The following is an 18,024-nucleotide window of genomic DNA, read 5'->3' as shown; positions in this document are numbered from 1 at the left end:
CGCACGGCAAGAAAGACTGATGTAATGGTGTTCGCTGCATGTTGTATACCCCTGACGTCATGGAAGAAGAGACAGCATCCGACACAGGAATCCAAGACTCTGGTATTCAGGCTGGTTGAGGGCTACCTGCAGGCAGATAACCCAAATGTGATGACTGCAACAGTGAAACACAAAGAACATCAGGTATGCAGATTTAGGTGCACATGTACACTGGTTGATTTTCCCAGTGAAAAAAGGGAACACAGTCATGCCACTGCATCAGAGTTGGCAGGGCAGTCCTGCTGCCATCAGCCCTTTGCAGAAGTGAGGGGTGGTACAGTGCTTACGCTCACTGCATATTCTACTTGCAGGGTATCACTGGGGCATGTGCAAGGGACTAGGGCAAAAGGAAAAAATATCAAACCACTATCATGGCTGCCTACATGGCAGCCTGTCCTGGATGACTCAACCCCCTGTAATGCTGGAACAAATAGGTTGATTGACCTAACTGCCTGCCAGTCCTCAACCCATCTATTAATCAAGGAGAAATTAAGAAAAAAGTTACTATTTTCAAACCTACTTGTTCTAGAAAAAGACTGAAGATTGTACAGCTTAACCTCCGCAGTATCCTTAAGTAGAAAGCAGATCCATTCTATGTGGTAGCCAGCAAGTTCATGTGACTTCTGCAAGAGATTTTGTATTTGGCAGTCCACGATTCATCCGATTAACCTTTGCCTGCGTAAAATGTAGCTAAGTAACACAGTATAAAAATTCAGCCCCTACTATATCTAGCTACAAATGGAAAGGAAACAAGAAAGATAACATTTTGCTAAAGTAGTAGTAAATCATTCCAAAACAATGTCATTTTATATGTAATTACTCTTCCATCATTCAAAGATATTTTATGAAGCAACATTCAACATAACTATATAGTGCAGGTATGTCAACCGCCATTCTCACAGAAGGATAATACACTCAGACACACTAAGTGGGATGAAAAGAACCTTCACAACACTTACCTTATTTACAGATTCAACAAGAGCTCTCATCTCTTCCTCAACTTCAGTAAGAAATTTGATATCTTTCCTGAAAAGCATTGTAAGAAAATCCATTTTTAAGCCAAAAGAAAGCACTATCAGTTCGAAGACCACTAGAAAAGACCACAACAATGCCTTTACTGCAGCTTTTCCTTTACCATTTACTTTCTGTAAAGCTATCACAAACCAGAAGCAAATTACTTTGTTCACTTTAAATGGCATGCATAGTTTAAAAATACAAATGCAAATAACCAGTCAAGACCCAGGAGCAAATACGTTTGTTCTCATTAAATCAATTACACATTCACAAAACATAAAAGTACAGGGTTAGAAATTACACCCATGTGCGCTCATTTGCAGACTGTTACTGGCATTGATACTTAAAATAGGAAGCACTACTTCAGTGCTTTGGAATTTTTCACGGACGATAATGGTGGCATCTCAGTGTTAAGACACAAGATGGCCGTTTAATAAAATTACACACACAATACTTCTGTATTTTCCAGAGCAAGTTAATCTCTCTCTAAAAACTTTCTTTCCATTGTTCTTTTTGGGAGACCTCTGACACTGCTCTACACATGGGCAACTACAAGGGCCATCTATGCAAAAACTCATTGTTGAGCACCCTCTCAAAAAAATGTACACCCTGTTCATGGTATTGTTTAATATCTACTTGACCCTTACCAAAACAGACTTAAGTCTACTTTTTTCTCCTTGTTCTGGTTGTGGCTATTACAATGTTGATGTCGTACTCTAATTACAAAAAAGGCTTATATAAATTCTAGAAGTATCACTAAATCCCCAAGAGTAATACTTTACAAGAAGATATTTTGGGCCTCTGCAGTCTGCATATTTAGTAAGATATGGTTACCCTATCAATGAGTTAGCAAACGTTTGTATTACTATTGAGTGAATTACTTATTTCCTATCAGGTCAAAACAATTAAGAGCATATAACATTTTCCCTTCTCTATACAGCGCAGTTTGGTAACTGGGAAAAGGATGCAGCCCTAAAATTTTTTTCACCTTGCAAGTCTAGGTACTTACTTCAATACTTTATAGTTGTAGAACATATTAATTCAAAGTATTTGCTGCATGTGCAATGCCTTGTAGTATACTGTCATTCTCTGATCTAGGATGTCAATGTTGTGTACAACTAACTGTTTACTGCATGTAGTGTGTTATGAACAGCTACATTTTTTACTTTACAATTAATATGCTGTTCATTTGGAAAAAAATAACAAAAAGATTGAGAAAAAGATACTGTCTTAAAGATTAGACTTGCACCTTTTCAGTTTTATCATTTGGAGAAACGTCACCATAATTATAACACTGCACTAGACTGTAAATTCTCTTCTTTTCAGTGATGTTACAGTGATCTGGAGTTGCCCCCGCTCTCTGCATTTGGACTCAGCCTCTGAGGTGCACTGTTAAAGTAATTCACACAACTGTTCTGTGTGCTGTTTTTTATTTGGTTCAGTATACTTTATCTGTGCTCTCTCTCTCTCTCTTATGGGTTAACACCTCCTCATTTCTTCCCTATAAAAATAAAGCCTGGATGGTTCACTAGCATGTTAGCACTATTACGTTTTTTAAGCCAGCAACCCAAAAGCAGGACAAGACTAGCAGAAAAGCCAGCCAGAGGAGGAAGGATGCAGCATGGATTCAGCTTTTGCACAGTATCACTTCACCTGGGAAAAGGGGGTGCAATCTTGCAAATTGCTAAGTTGTGAAGGCCAGGAAAAGAAAAGCACATAGCAGAAGTATGTGTGAAAGCATTACAAAGTGCCCAAGATGTGCGTGAGAGTATTTAATACACAATCACAAATGCCAACCAAAACTACAGTACTTGAGCAGCAGTGCGTGTGTTTGTGCACTGGGGGGGGGGGTTACTATAAAATCTTTTATAGCTATAAAGCAAGGATTTACATTAAAACATTCATGACAAACTGAGGAAGAATATATATAAAAGCCTTGCTGGGAAAGAAGGTCACAAAAAAAGATAAACAAAGAAAACCCTCAGTGCCCAGTGGCACCACTTTCTACCAACGTGAACAAAGTAAATTTGCAGAACTACCAGAAAGATTTTCTAGGCAGCATTTTGCTAACAACAGTAATCCATTTAATGAAATGCTATTAAACTGTAAGAAATCTAATTAGCATTTTATTTTCTCCTGCATGTCAGCTACTTCTGTGCTGTCACACTTCTGAGACGAGGTCATGAAAATCTGGTGCACAGTAATGTATTGCAACTCCAAATATTATAGGTACCTCAACCTGAAATTCTTTTGAACCACTTACCATAAGGGGATATTGAATATTTTTTCCAAGCAGCCCTTCTTTAAACTACTCTAATTTTCAACAATGAAACAGCATCCTGAAGGCAGCCCAACCCATTATTCCTGCAGACAGAAATAAAATCTGAGGAAGGAGATACGGAAGCTGGACATGCTATCCAAGAAAGACATGGAGTTAAATTCCCATGTAATGACCTGTTTAGTTCATGATAAAAAAAAAAAAAAAACCTGCAGGTTGAAGTTGAGAGAGAATGTACATGTTTAGGCAAATAAATAGGGGAAATGGAATTTAAGTCAGTAGGCCATAAAGAACTGTCTTGCAAAGCCTGCTCCATTTTTAGACTAGATGACCCAACCAAAGTACTTAGTGAAAAGCATGAGATTATGGCCAGGTAGTTGCAATGCATATATGGTGAACAGACAATCCCTATGAAATAAGGAGCCAAACTGTTACCTAATCTGTCAGAATTAGGTTTGATTAGGTCCCAAAGGTGTTTGTCCCTCTTTCTTGTATTTATTAATACATGCATTTTTGACCAGGGTGGAGCATTGATCCAAGTGGATCATTTTCAGGCTGAGCCTGGGATTTAAAACCACATAAAAAGAGACCAGTAATATAATAATCTTGTTGCACTGTAAATTACATTAAGAAAACAGTAATACAATAAAGATATAAAAGCAGTTGTAGGATTAATCAGTACAAGGTTAGTAATAGGTTGCTAAACCTTTAACAGCAGAAGTACAGACTAGCAAGTAAAGGCATTTATATTGCATAATGACTACTGTAATATGAACCATTAGCGGTTGAGCCGCAGCAAACCAGAATACACGCTCATGTTCCAGCAGGTTAATGAACCAGAAGCAAGCAAAACCACTGTTTAATTTAAAAAAGTGTCATCAGCCGCAGTTTCACCACTGCATGGCACATGAGCTTTGAGGAAAGAGCAGTTATTTGGCACCTTTATTTCATAAGGAATGTTAATGCAGTTGCCAAACAGACTTTATCCAAGAGGATAGCTACTGCATTGTCTTTTGTCAACAGCATGTCCTGCCAGTTGTTTGGGGGGGGGGGGGGGGGGTACTTGTGATGCTTTTCAGAAATGTGTATATGACATACACCAGAGCTATAACTGCTTGTTCTATGGTGCATACATTTTACTAACAGCTATGGGCTGGACCTCAAAAATAGAACCTCCTATGGCATTGTCTGCACTATTGGCTTTAGCCTTTCAACTTTCTTTCAGATGATTTTTCCTAATTCCTGCCTCTCTGCCTTTTGGAAATTGTGGACACTGCATGGAATTCTAACCCAAGTGTGTTTACCCACACTTACTGCATTAGACGTGATGTTCGAGACAGGAGTACTCAGTTTCAGTTGATCTACAAGATGGCCCCTATGCAGCTATACTCCTTGCATGTACCTTACTGACTCAGCACTGAATAGCTCTTTATAGTTAAAGTTTATAATGTTATATAAATGCTGTTTTGTTTATGGATGCGATTCACTACCATATTCAGTGCAGTATGAAAAACAGGAATACTGTAGCCAGGTGAGCATGCTTACACAGGGCATATGTAGGTCGAGGTGCACAAATTGAAGTACTAATAAAAAAAAAAAATGCTGTTGAAAAGGGTATCTGGGAAGAGCCAGTGAAATGTAACTACAGAGTAACCCCTCAAAGTCAGCTGGTATGTTGATTATTTTCTTACTGGTTATCCCGAGTGGCAGTGAAGAAATAGGGATCCTGGCGCACACATGCCCTCTTACCCTGGTGAAGGGATGCTCTGCAGGAGTTAAAGAGTCTCACCTACTTTCAGTACAGGACTCAAAAGGAGGAGGAAGAGGAGGAAACAAGGAAGACATTCCATATGTTTCACCATCTGCAGGCAACCATGTCAAAAACTTAACACTGTTCTCAGTACTTGCATAACTATCGTCTTCCTACAGCTTGAACATTATCTGCCATGCATTGCTTCTGTTTCATAAAAGAATTATACTGCTTTACAAACTATCTCAACCAAAATTTGCCAGTATATTCACCTATCCTCTGAAAGGGAATACAACTCTTGCAAAAGACAAATGGCTGCCCATACCACAAAGAGCTTCTCTTCTCCTAGGTAATCTGTTACAAAAACTGGTATTGGACAAAAAAATTCCCTTTCTTTGCTCACAAAATTCCATAAACAGCTCTACTTCCTTATAAGCAAAAGTCCCTTTCTTAAATCACACCGTATTTGCAAACTCCACAGTCCAACATAAAAGCAGGCTCTCTCTATACTGTGCCTTCAAAGTTTGGGAAAACCATATTCAAATATATTAAAATGTTGAAACTACTGATTTCTGTAAGCAGCTGAAAATTTCTACTCAACCAACACAGATGAAATTGTTTACAACCAGCAGCATCACAATCTACTGCACAACACAGTTCAGCAACACCCCCTGCAGTCTTACTGCTGCCAATTCCTTGAGGTGCACTGGATTTCATTACTCTCCACATTAAGTTACTGAACTTACTGCAGCAGCCACACATCCAAAAACATTACATACAAATCAACTTCTCCTTCCATAACTTACTGCACGCACACGCATCTCCCAGACTAACCCAAATTCAGACCTTCCCCTCCTATCATGCCTGGGCTACTCCAGCTGTAACGGACTTATTACCAACCCTCAAAGCACCTCAATACTCATCTTTCTTCCTCCTTCCTCCTCCTCCTAGACGCAAGAAAACCTTTCCTCACACAAAATTTAACTTTCTCCCACTCCCAAGCTCACTACACTTTCACATCTCACCTATTACATACAGAAATCCTTCCTCTACACTTCTCTTCCTGATGTACATACTCAATGTACAACAGTATGCCTTTATTAGCCCTTTTAGTTTGTCAAAAGCGGTGGTGGTGCTGCGGTAGCGTTGTCGCCTCACAGTTAGACATTGCCCGTTCGATTCTCAGTTAGAGCATCTTCTGTGTAGCGACATGCATTGAAGGTTGTGCGTTAGGCCCGGCAAGCCAGTATGTAAAAATCTACTGCCAATCATTAGCGGAATGGAGTTCCGCTGTGGCATCCCCTCACCGAGAAAAGCCGAAAGACACAAACAAAAGAAGCAGGCAAAAAAAAAAGTACTTTTGTGAGCAAATCTGGGATTTGAGAAAGTAATCTAACTATGGTCTTAGAGCCCATGAAAAGTCAAGCTGGGGCTCAATGTGGACATACACACACAACTGCTCCCCCTAACATAGAACCCACCTACCCCCCAAAAAAAAAAGATGATAGCCACTTTCTGCATATGCTTGACTGATTATGAAGAAAGTGAAACACAGTAATGGCCACAGACTGTTGTTCAGAAAATGCATGATGCAAAACTTGTTCTATTAAACTTCGTAAAGTAGTTTCTTTTCAGATAGCATATGGGAAGTTGTTGCTCACATACGCATACAGTCCTCGACAGAAACATTCCCTCTCCAGGTTAACAGAACTACAGGCTTTACAGCGGTATGCATTTTTCAAACACTTCCATCAAATTATCACACAAGACACAGGCGCACATACATTAACAGAAAACAAAGCATATTAACACATTACATTTTCATGTACTATACATTACCTACGTGTTTTCTTTTAAAAAAAAATTAGCATTCACTCCACCATTACATAAACTGCTCAATTACTGACTTCTCCTTAAACCTTTATTCCACCTCCTACTGAACATTGTTATGAAATAGCATATCTGTATGTAATTTCCTCCTTCCCTTTTCTAGTTCTTTTAACTCCTTTACAATATTCGGTACTCCAGAAACCAAAATCTAAACTTACTGTTTTACAGAAATTGCTTTTTTTTGGCAGCAAAGAGTATTAAATGTAGTTTGGCCTTGCTATTTCTAGACAATTCAGAACCTGTCCTGGCTCAAAATAATTATTTCCTTCATTATAACAATCTGAAATTAACATTTCTGTTTAAAGTACTCAGTAGTTAAATTTTCAATGTCTGCTAACTTGTGGCATTCCCAAAAAACACATTCATATTTACCTCTTGTTTTCCCTTCTCACTTCCAACATTTGCTATCTACTTGAGGAAAAATTCTTCGAAGTCTTCTTGGAATATAAAAATAGCTATGCAAATACTTCCATGCAAAATCCTACACCTTCTGGACTCCGTTGCATACTTTGAAGCCATACAAAAGTCCTTCTATCGTTCCTTTGTAAGCTGCCTATCTAGCGTCTCCTTCCCATTTTTTTCTAGCCTCTTCAGATTGAGTCAAAAAATGGAAAACAATAGCTCTGACAGTCCAACCAGCACAAATACAAAAAGAGCAATTGTAGAAGAAGAGCTTGACTCCTTGGTAACTCACAATACAGTTTATTCCACAGAGACTCCTATTCCTCCAAACACATTAACGCTGTACATAAATATCCTGCGTTTTCGTTTCAAGTGACTTCCTCAGATGAAGAAAACTGAATGCATACCTACAAAATACCCAGTAATATATACCCTCCAAATCAATTATCTAATAATTAATTAATAAATCAATTAAATATTTTAATTCATCAGACTTTAAAAAAACTTTAAAAATTGTATTAAATAACCATTATCTGTTAAAAGAATTAATACTTCAAAAAATGCAAATATATCATATAAATACCTTCCTATAAAAACATTTTTCATCCATACTACATTCATTTTAATAACAATATAAAATACTTTTAAAAATCATTTAAGAATATGACTGGAAGTTTTATGTGGCCAATAGCACCATCTAGTGTTAGGAAAATAATTTATTCCACAGAACAAACAGAATAATCACTCCATTAATTTATGTTTTTTGTATTTTGTACAATTCCAACAAACAAAGGGGTCAAATATTTTTTCAGAAAATGAACGAAAGTTATAAAGACCTACAGTTTTGCTGCTCTCAGCTTTAGAACCGGGGCAAGGGAAACTGCATCATTCAAGCCTGGAAACTTATTAGCTTCCAATGGTAATTGCCACAATAATTCTTTGTATTCTATAGACGTTTCCCATAAACCGCCCCTTATATTCTTTTCTACCACTTCCAAAATAAAGAAACTAAACTTGGCTTCCTGACAACTTCTTTTGTGTTTATACACAGCATTGTTAATGTATTTAGTCCTAATCTCATAATTATGCTCGTATATTCTATTTTTCAACTTCCTTTCCGATTTACCCACATAAAATGCATCACAGTGGTCACACAATGCTAAGTATACTATTCTGCTAGTATCACAGTTCGCGAAATATCTACTCTGGATCAATCTCTCTCTGCAACTAATAAGGATAGTCTCCTTTGTACATATATATGGGCACTGGGAACATCGCCCACATTTGAAAGTACAAACTTTCCCATCTGTAAATTTATTCAACTCATTTTTACCCTCCAAAATAGTGTTTAAACTTTTCCCCTTTCGGTAGGTACATTTCAAAGGCGTCTCAAAAATTCCTTCTAGGTCCGAAATTTCACCAAACCTATTCCATTCATTTTCCAAAATTTTCCTTATTTTAACTGCATCCCCATTAAAATCCACTACAAAATTACTTTCACCTTCATATTTATCTACTTTCAATTTTACCTCATTCAATCCTACTTTAACCCCCAGAATGGGTTTACATTTATCCTGTCTACCTGCCCTAACCTCCTTCTCTATTGTCTCCACAAGGTAAATAGGGTATCCCCTTATCAGTAAACATTTCACGCAGCTTTTTACACTCATCATCAAAATCGCTCTCTCTTGAAGTCATACGGCTTCCCCTTACGTACTGCCCCTTCACAATACCTTTCTTCTGGTGATAAGGGTGAGTACCATTGAAAGCTAAATAGGAATTCGAGAAGGTTTCCTTTCTATAAATTTTTGAAAAGAAGCCTTCCTCACCCTTTCCAATGGAGATGCCCAAATAATTTAAAATATTCATATCACTTTTATATGTAAAATCCAAAAAATCAGTGGACTCAGATATATTCAAAGAACTCAGAAAACTCCCCCTCTGAACCTACCCATAGAAAACACATATCATCCAAAAAGCGCTTATAAAACTTCCAACAATGGAGGAGTTAATAATATATTTCTTCCCAGGCGGACAAGATAATGTTAACATAAGTCGGGGCACATCTCGCCCCCATAGCTACACCCTGAATTTGCTTGAAAAACTCCCCTTCATAATGTATGCAATTATTACTTAATACTAATTCCATTAAAGTTAAGATAAGATAAAAATCATTACTACTAAATTTACCATATTTTAACAATGCTTCTTCAAACAATTTCATGCCATCCTCATTTGGTATTGATGAAAATAAATCAACACTATCAATAGTAATAAAAATAATATTCTCATCATAAACTTCAGGTGTTAGATTCCGCAACAAGTCCCAAGAATCCTTAACCACTCCTTGCCCTTCCAGAGCTAAGCCCTTTAATTTGAAATCTAGCCACTTGGCCAAATGTGCAGTTACTGAGCCCTCTGAGGCTACTATGGGTCTCATTGGGAGATTTTCAACATTTTTGTGTACCTTTGGCACACCAAAAATGGTAGGCACTTTTGGCTTTTCTACATGTAAATACTTAAAGGTTGGTAAATCTATTGAGCCTTCCAACAATAAATCATTCAAAACTAAGTATATTTTTCTATTTCCAATATTAATTTAATTAATAGAAGCTCTAACATATCTATCTAGGTTTTCCAGAATATCTATTATTTTAGCTTCAGATATTATATGATCCATAATTACAGATCCGCCCCCTTTATCTGGTTTCATAACTCTTAATGAAATATCATCTCTTAACTCTCTTAATAAAGTATTCTCTTCCTTTGTAAGGTTATGGGTAATTTTATTCTTGAATAATTCAGATCTTAGTTTCTTTTCCATTAAAACTTCAAAATTTTTTAGTTGTGGGTGCAAGGGTGGGTTATATATGTGCTTCTTCTGGTTAACACAGCGGTATTCGAGCCATTGTTCTTCTGTCCATGGAATAAAAGCTCAAAATTTTTTTTTCTTAAAAATAACTTTAAATCTATTAGAACTTTACTAATGTCCGCCTTCCTATTAGGTACAAATTTAAATCCTTTTGATAAAAGAGAAAAATAAACTTCATTTAACTCCTTATTACTGTAATTGTATATTGTATAACCTTTGTACCTACTTACATGGCCTTCCATCACAATGGAGTCCACAACGGGAACTGGTTCAGGCCTAGCTAGATCTAATCTTTCCACTGTTGGAAGCCATTGCTGTTGTTGTTGCCCCTCCCTCCCCCATACCCCCATACTTGTATTTTTTTTTGGTAATTGTTTCTTAATCTTTCTGATCTTCTTAGAGGGGGGTACTCAGAAAAATCGCTGGTATTACCTATTCCTTCTCCTACTTCTGATATCGCGCTTCTTGGAGGTTTATTCTGTCTCCAATCCTTCTCACACACATAATTGTTCCTACGGGTAAATTCTCTCGGCTTCGGATAACTAACTTTATCCTTATATTCCTTAACATCTCTATCTAATTTTCTACTTTTCCTTTCATAGATGTTCTTCATACTGTTTTCTATTCTATTTAATGTCTCATATTTCCTTTTACTTGCCTCAATTGAAAATAACAGGTCCTCAGTTATTTTGTGATTAATACTTTCAATTCTACTATATAAACATTCTATTTCCCTTTCATTTTCTCTTATTATAGCTTTCAATATTTCAAAACCACAATTATCAAAAATACCTATCAATTCCTTGTGAAACTCACTCCCCTCTTTCACCTTATTGGGGTATTTGCATACTCTTAAACCTTTTGGTATAATTTTAAGCCTCAAACATTCTTTTAGGTATGCATTCTCCAATTCAGTATTCTTATATTTAAATAACATTTCATCTAACATTTTTACATTAAAATCATAAGTTAAATTACTATCACCCTCAGAAACTAAGGGTGCTTTTTTCTCAAACTGTATTTTAGTTGTACAATACTGTTAAAGTCAGCTTTGTACCTCTGCCCATTCTGTATCTGTCCATTGGCAACATTTCCTTCGTTGTTAACACTCAATGCATCCGCACTAACGCCATTCAAATTTGTCCTGAAGATGGGTGGTGTGTCCTGGCAGGCGACTCCTGCCCTCAAATCTGTATTACATCCAGTGATTTTGCTAGAAACAAACGCCGTTGGTGCTCTTTTCGCATCGTTTTCTTTTCTGGCATACATTTCCTGGTTTCCTGGGACGCCGGGTGATGATGTCAAAAGGAACTGGCTTGGGGGTGTAAGCAGCTCGATTAGCTGCGACAATTGGTTAGACAGTCTGTCCAGTTTGTCAAAATCACTTCCCCTCTCTTGAGTACCTTGAACAGATGTCGTAGCCTCCGCGGTTTCCATGACGAACCAAACCAAAAATAAAAGTCAAAAAATGGAAAACAATTGCCCTGACAGTCCAACCAGCACAAATACAAAAAGAGCAATTGTAGAAGAGCTCGACTGCTTGGTAACTCACAATACAGTTTATTCCACAGAGACTCCTATTCCTCCAAACACATTAACGCTGTACATAAATATCCTGCGGTTTCGTTTCAAGTGACTTCCTCAGATGAAGAAAACTGAATGCATACCTACAAAATACCCAGTAATATATACCCTCCAAATCAATTATCTAATAATTAATTAATAAATCAATTGAATATGTTTGTTCTGTGGAATAAATTATTTTCCTAACACTAGATGGTGCTATTGGCCACATAAAACTTCCAGTCATATTCTTAAATGGTTTTTAAAAGTATTTTATATTGTTATTAAAATGAATGTAGTATGGATGAAAAATGTTTTTATAGGAAGGTATTTATATGATATATTTGCATTTTTTGAAGTATTAATTCTTTTAACAGATAATGGTTATTTAATACAATTTTTTAAGTTTTTTTAAAGTCTGATGAATTAAAATATTTAATTGATTTATTAATTAATTATTAGATAATTGATTTGGAGGGTATATATTACTGGGTATTTTGTAGGTATGCATTCAGTTTTCTTCATCTGAGGAAGTCACTTGAAACGAAAACGCAGGATATTTATGTACAGCGTTAATGTGTTTGGAGGAATAGGAGTCTCTGTGGAATAAACTGTATTGTGAGTTACCAAGGAGTTGAGCTCTTCTTCTACAATTGCTCTTTTTGTATTTGTGCTCTTCAGATTGAGTCTTATAATCATACATTTTATATGCCCTACTAAATTAAGCCTTTTTTTTTAAATATATAAACACAGTTGCTTTTCTACACTCAACTAAAAACTCTACTGGTACAAGTCTTTCACTTGGCATTCCTGTACCCTTTTAACTTTGCCTACACTCTAGTATCAGTCAGTGGCGGGAAGACCATCTGTAACCCCAGTGAAAATTTCTGCTTCACCTTATCCCACTCTGTTACCATTCCCCCGCTTGTTATTTGCTCCCAATACCTTGGTTTATTTTCTCTAGTAAATTCAAGCCCTCTCTTGCCTGTTTTCTATACCCCTACTTGCAGTAATCACTATTGTTAAAATTCACCATTCCCATGCTGGCTTACTTCTTAGAATACTTTGTTACTTTACAAATGTAATATTCTATATGGTTATTATTCTCCATTAGGACCTGCTTCCAAAACCATGCTGTATTCTTATTTCTCAAGCTTTCCTGTGTGTATCTCATTATCAGCATTCATCCATTTCCATTTTGATTTATAACCTTCTGCCTATGTTATGTATATGAACCTTATTTGTGTAGTTCTAAAGCATCCATTTAAATAAGGTCATCCTAAGCCTTGTTCTATAGGTGGATTACCTTATACCACTAAACTCTTGACCTTTTCCCCTCTCAAATAGACTCAACTCTATTGTTGTTTACAAATTATTTTCTAGTTGATAAAAATATGCCTGACCTGTACAAAAAAACTAAAGGGACTAAAAACATTTTCACTGCTCATATCTTACTATCAATAGTCAAGAGCTTACAGTTTGTCAATTTTTGTATTAGCTTTTGTATAGTCTCTTCCCACATATCCATAGTTGCATAATAGAATCCTTTTTGATCCATTCACCTAAACACTTCATCTTATCATATCCCCATAAATGTGGTTATTGCTGAACCAATTCATATGTGGGTACAAAGCTTACTATTATAGCTTCTGTTCAATCTTCCTTAATCCTGAAAAGATTTGAAATCTCAAAATGTTCTACAACACTGAAATATTCTGTTATGGATTTGTCAAGTACAAAATGTGTGTAAATAAAGCTAACTTAATTTGATTACACATACAAACTATATCCTTGAATTACAGTCCCTGTTTTATACTTAGAGACACTTACAGAGAAAATAAAACAGCAAAGGGAAAGGAAACCTCCTACATGATTCCTCTCGTCATAATGGAATCCTTCCATCTTAATTATTGTCTCTCTGACCCTTCATATATTCTCCTGATTAATCCTATTTAGAGAATGCAAATGCCATCACTGGGATCATTCAGAATCCCAGATGACACTATCAAATGCTTTCTCTGCATCAAGACGCAGGCAACAATGGTGGCATTTCTTACATTCAGCTTCCCTCTGGGTCGTCTTTGTTCTATTAAATGTCGTGAAATAATTGCCTCCTCTATAGAGAGCTACTTTGATCCATACCTTAATTTTGGCACCACTTTTGCCACTCTCCTAGAGAGTACAGACAAAATTTCTGAACTTGTGACCTAAAACTGAAATTGATACATGAACCTGAGTCTGAAGGGTTGCTACCCTCTTCAGGTAAAACAGCCATTACAGCTTTCCTCCAAGAAGCTGTTACTCCCCACCCCTTTCCTCTTAAAATACTGTTAAACAAACCCCATCAAGATCTTTATCACCTTCTTCCCTCTCAAATTCCAAGCTTTCCCAGGAATATTGTCTATTCCTGGACACCTACCTGTTGACTGATTATACATCACTATTTTTATCTCATCTCTTCCTGTCTTTGCTATAAAATGTTGAGCAAAGTCTTCCTCTAACCATGGCATAATCAAGTTTTCCATAAATATTTTAATTTAAAGCTTTTCTTGGTTCCACACTCCTCTGCTTTGTACAAATCTTCATCAATTTTTTGAAATCCCTACTTTTACAGAATCTCTGGTAATTTTTCTTGTCACAGGCACTTATCCCCAAGTTTAATGACTACCCTTTTCTATTTTCTGTTGCCCAAGTCTTTGTGCTAAAAGTTTTTGTTTTTATGGCATTGACAAAACTAGTTGCTTAAAAGCAATATTTGTAGACTTGTGCATATTGTCCAAATATTCCCTTAACATCCCTTTAGCACTCTGTAGTTGGCTCCTCTTTTTGCTCTGCAAGATTTGTCATTCTGCAGTATTTTCAGCCTTTGTCATCTGCTACAAATAATTAATATCACTTCTTTCCCATATACATTTTTTATTTCTACCCTGTTTTTAAACTTCATTTTATCTCACTCACTAGCTATCCCTTCCAAAAAGTTTATTTTCTAGTAATTCTCAAACTGTTTCCATTACTCATTACTTAAATTTCTCTCTCTTTAATGGGTAAGAAGGAAAGTGCCAGTGTCTCATTTTTACTTCATTACCCTGTATCTTCATATTAGATTTTATTAGTGCAGGATCTGAAATAGTTACTGAATGTGTAGCAAAGTGTTCAATTCAATGCAAGTGTTCCCCTGAAACAGAATGTCCATCCAGTCTAGCTCATTTATTGTAAGTTAGGAAACAATATATAAATTCTGAGTTCCTACAACTGAATTTACATCTTTTATTCCAAATATTCTCATATTTTTCTTCAGAAATCTACCCTTTTGGCATATGCTCCCTCACCTTCAATTATAAAGTCCAGTTCTAGTCCATAAATACGGTTTCCTGCTGAAAGCCAATTATTTCTCCTAAAACTCTCAAGCTCCATAACAGCAGTTTTAGGTAGAATATAAATACATGCCAAAATAATCCTCTTCCTCCTCCTACTTGCCAATACGTAGTTCCTACCACAAACCTAGCATTACTGTCCCCCATCTTCTATCACTATTTTAGCCCCTCTAAAAAACAGTATTAGTTCTCCCTTTTCCTTTGTTCCTGCTTTTCTGATGAATGTCTATCTTGAAATTTGGAAGAAAGGAATAATGGAATAAACCCACACAGATGATTGAGAAGTCATCTGAAGCTGGTATCCTGTGCAATAGTTGCTTGACTGTTCTGGTGCACTCTACCTGTGGACCAGGCCCATAAATACATCCCTATTCAGCATCTTCATTCTGGAGGAATTTCTTCTGTTCTGCTCAACTGGTCTACCAGTGCCATTCTCCTGGGATGGGATGCAAGTGTCCCAAGTTTCTAAACTGACTCCTTGATGAGATACAAGACTTCCATGGCCAGGCTGCACAAAAGGTAGGAGTGATTTCTTTCTTGCTTTATGAAGTACCACATGACTGTTTTGTTATCTGTTAGGATATGCAAAGTCCCAGGTTGATATAGCCTTCTGAATGTTTTACAGCTAAAAACTACAGTCATCACCTCTGATGCGGAGGCATTTTTTCCACTGAGTTGCATTCCAGATCTCCTCAATTCTTACCTTCCTTGAATGAGTCACAGATGGCATACCTGAGGAGTCAACAGTCAGCTTGGGCTTAGTGTAACAGGGACCCTTAGTTGAGATTCACTTGCAATCTTCCATAAAAGCTCTTTCTTGATAAGAGACAGAGATGGATGGAACACTGCAGGCAGAAGGCACCATCCATTTCAAAAGTATTGTAGTTTCTCTATGTGAAGTTTTGCTAAAAAGATAATCAGGATTGTGGATACCATATACAACAGGGCCCCGAGGTATTACCTGGCCAAAATATACTTTTAGTACTTATGGAATTGAACACTGCCAGAAAGAGTACCTTCTCTAATAAGAAGGATATCCATTTAGTGGAGATGCCCAAAAAGGCTCTCAGGAACTGGACCTATTGGGATGGGTTAACTGAGATTTGGGCAGACTCAGGGGGAGTCCAAGAATCTGGAAGAATTTGAGCGAGAAATGCAGGGCAAACTGCATCTCCTCTTGGATGGGGGCTTGAATGATGCAATTATCTGTGTAAAGGTAAATGTGAATACCCTTGTTTTTTCAGTATGTAATTAAATGGATGAAAGCACTTTACCAATCACCTTGGTACAGCAGCTAAACCAAGGGTCAAGGAGATAAATTAAGTGGCACTCCTGCTTTAAATCTCTGCTACTACCTCTTTGCCCTGCCTAAGCATATGGTACAGTTGTGTACACTTACCATACATGTAAATGTACAGTGTATTCACTGTTGCAGTCACCACATTTGAGTTATCTGCCTGCAGGTAGCCCTCAGCCGGCCTGAATACCAGAGTCTTGGATTCCTGTGTCGGATGCTGTATCTTCTTCCATGACGTCAGGGGGTATAAAACATGCAGCAGACGCCATTACATCAGTTTTTCTTGCCCCAGATGTCAGATGCCCCCACAATGGGAAGCAATTACATGTTATGGTACACCTCCAACAAAAAGCAAATACACCAGAAAATGTAACCACACCAAACAAGAAGGAAAGGTAGAGCCAAGAGAAGTCGGGGGGGGGGGGCGCTGGAGGGAGGGTAACCAGGACTGCAACAGTGAATACACTCGAACATCTACATTTATGGTAAGTGTACACAACTGTACTATGTTCTTCGTGTTTCACTGTTGCAGTCATCACATTTGGGTTGATTCCCAAAGCTAAGGAAGGAGGAAGTTAGAGAGCATTAGGGCCAGCTATTAAGCCCTGCAAGACTGCAGTGGCAAAACAAGCACTGGATTTTGGAAAAAACAGACATGTGGTAATGCTTGGTGAAGGTATGTACAGAGCTCCAGGTAGCAGCTTTTAGGACATCCCTGGTAGGGACTCCTCTGAGAAAGGCTGTAGAGGTAGCTACAGCGCTGGTGAAATGTGATTTTATCAATGGGCTATCCATTTAGAAATTGTTTGCTTTGAAATGTCCTTCCCCTCTGCCCCTGCAGCAAAGCCAACTAGCAGCTGTTCAGAGAGGCTTAGTCCTATCCAAATAAAATCTAAGTTGTCTGTGCACATCCAGAGAGTGCAGAATTCGTTCTCCTTTGTTTTGTGGATTACAGAAAAAAGTAGGCAAATGAATGGACTGGTTTAAGGACACACTAGACACCACCTTGGGCATAAAGGAAGGATTGGTCCTGAGGGAAACCCTGTCTGCATGGATGATAATGAAGGGGCTCCACTGTCATGAGGGCCTGTAATTCAGACACTCTTCTTGCTGAAGTGATGGCTAGAAGGAAGGATGTTTTCCAAGAAAGGAATTTCAACTCTGCAGTTGCAGCTGGCTCAAAGGGAGGTAGAGTGAGCTTTTCCAATACAAAGTTAAGGTCCCAAGATGGAGTAGGGGCTCTCCTGGGGGTCAAATTTTTGGCCCCCTCTAGGAATTGCTTTAGCAGGGGGTGAGAGAAGAGGGGTGGCACAGTATTATAATGTGCTGAGTGGCATGAATTTTAATTGACGAGAAGGACAGGCCCCTTGTGGAGCATTTCTGTTAAGTACTGAAGAATATGAGGTAAGCTGGGTACCGGTGTGCCCATCCCCTGAGTCTGGCTCCAGGAACAGTATCTTTTCCACTTTTCCGCATAGAATTTTCTAGTACTAGGCCTCCTTGCCTCCAGAGTGACATTTAGCACCTGTTTACTGAGGGGTGCTA

General features: G+C 37.6%; 1 protein-coding gene across 1 annotated transcript in view; it reads right to left on the bottom strand.

Moving 5' to 3' along the window:
• Positions 1-18,024, bottom strand: part of NFX1 (nuclear transcription factor, X-box binding 1) — a 1,622,551-nt gene that overhangs the window by 264,487 nt on the left and 1,340,040 nt on the right. Inside the window, exon 22 of the mRNA XM_044065583.1 lies at positions 999-1,065. Within this exon, the coding sequence (XP_043921518.1) occupies positions 999-1,065 (67 nt within the window). The remainder of the gene's footprint in view (positions 1-998; positions 1,066-18,024) is intronic.

The sequence above is a fragment of the Protopterus annectens genome, chromosome 3.part0 (genome assembly GCF_019279795.1).
Source record: "Protopterus annectens isolate FY-2018-M chromosome 3.part0, PAN1.0, whole genome shotgun sequence".
Taxonomy (NCBI): domain Eukaryota; kingdom Metazoa; phylum Chordata; order Ceratodontiformes; family Protopteridae; genus Protopterus; species Protopterus annectens.
This window is presented reverse-complemented; position numbering and strand designations above follow the sequence as displayed.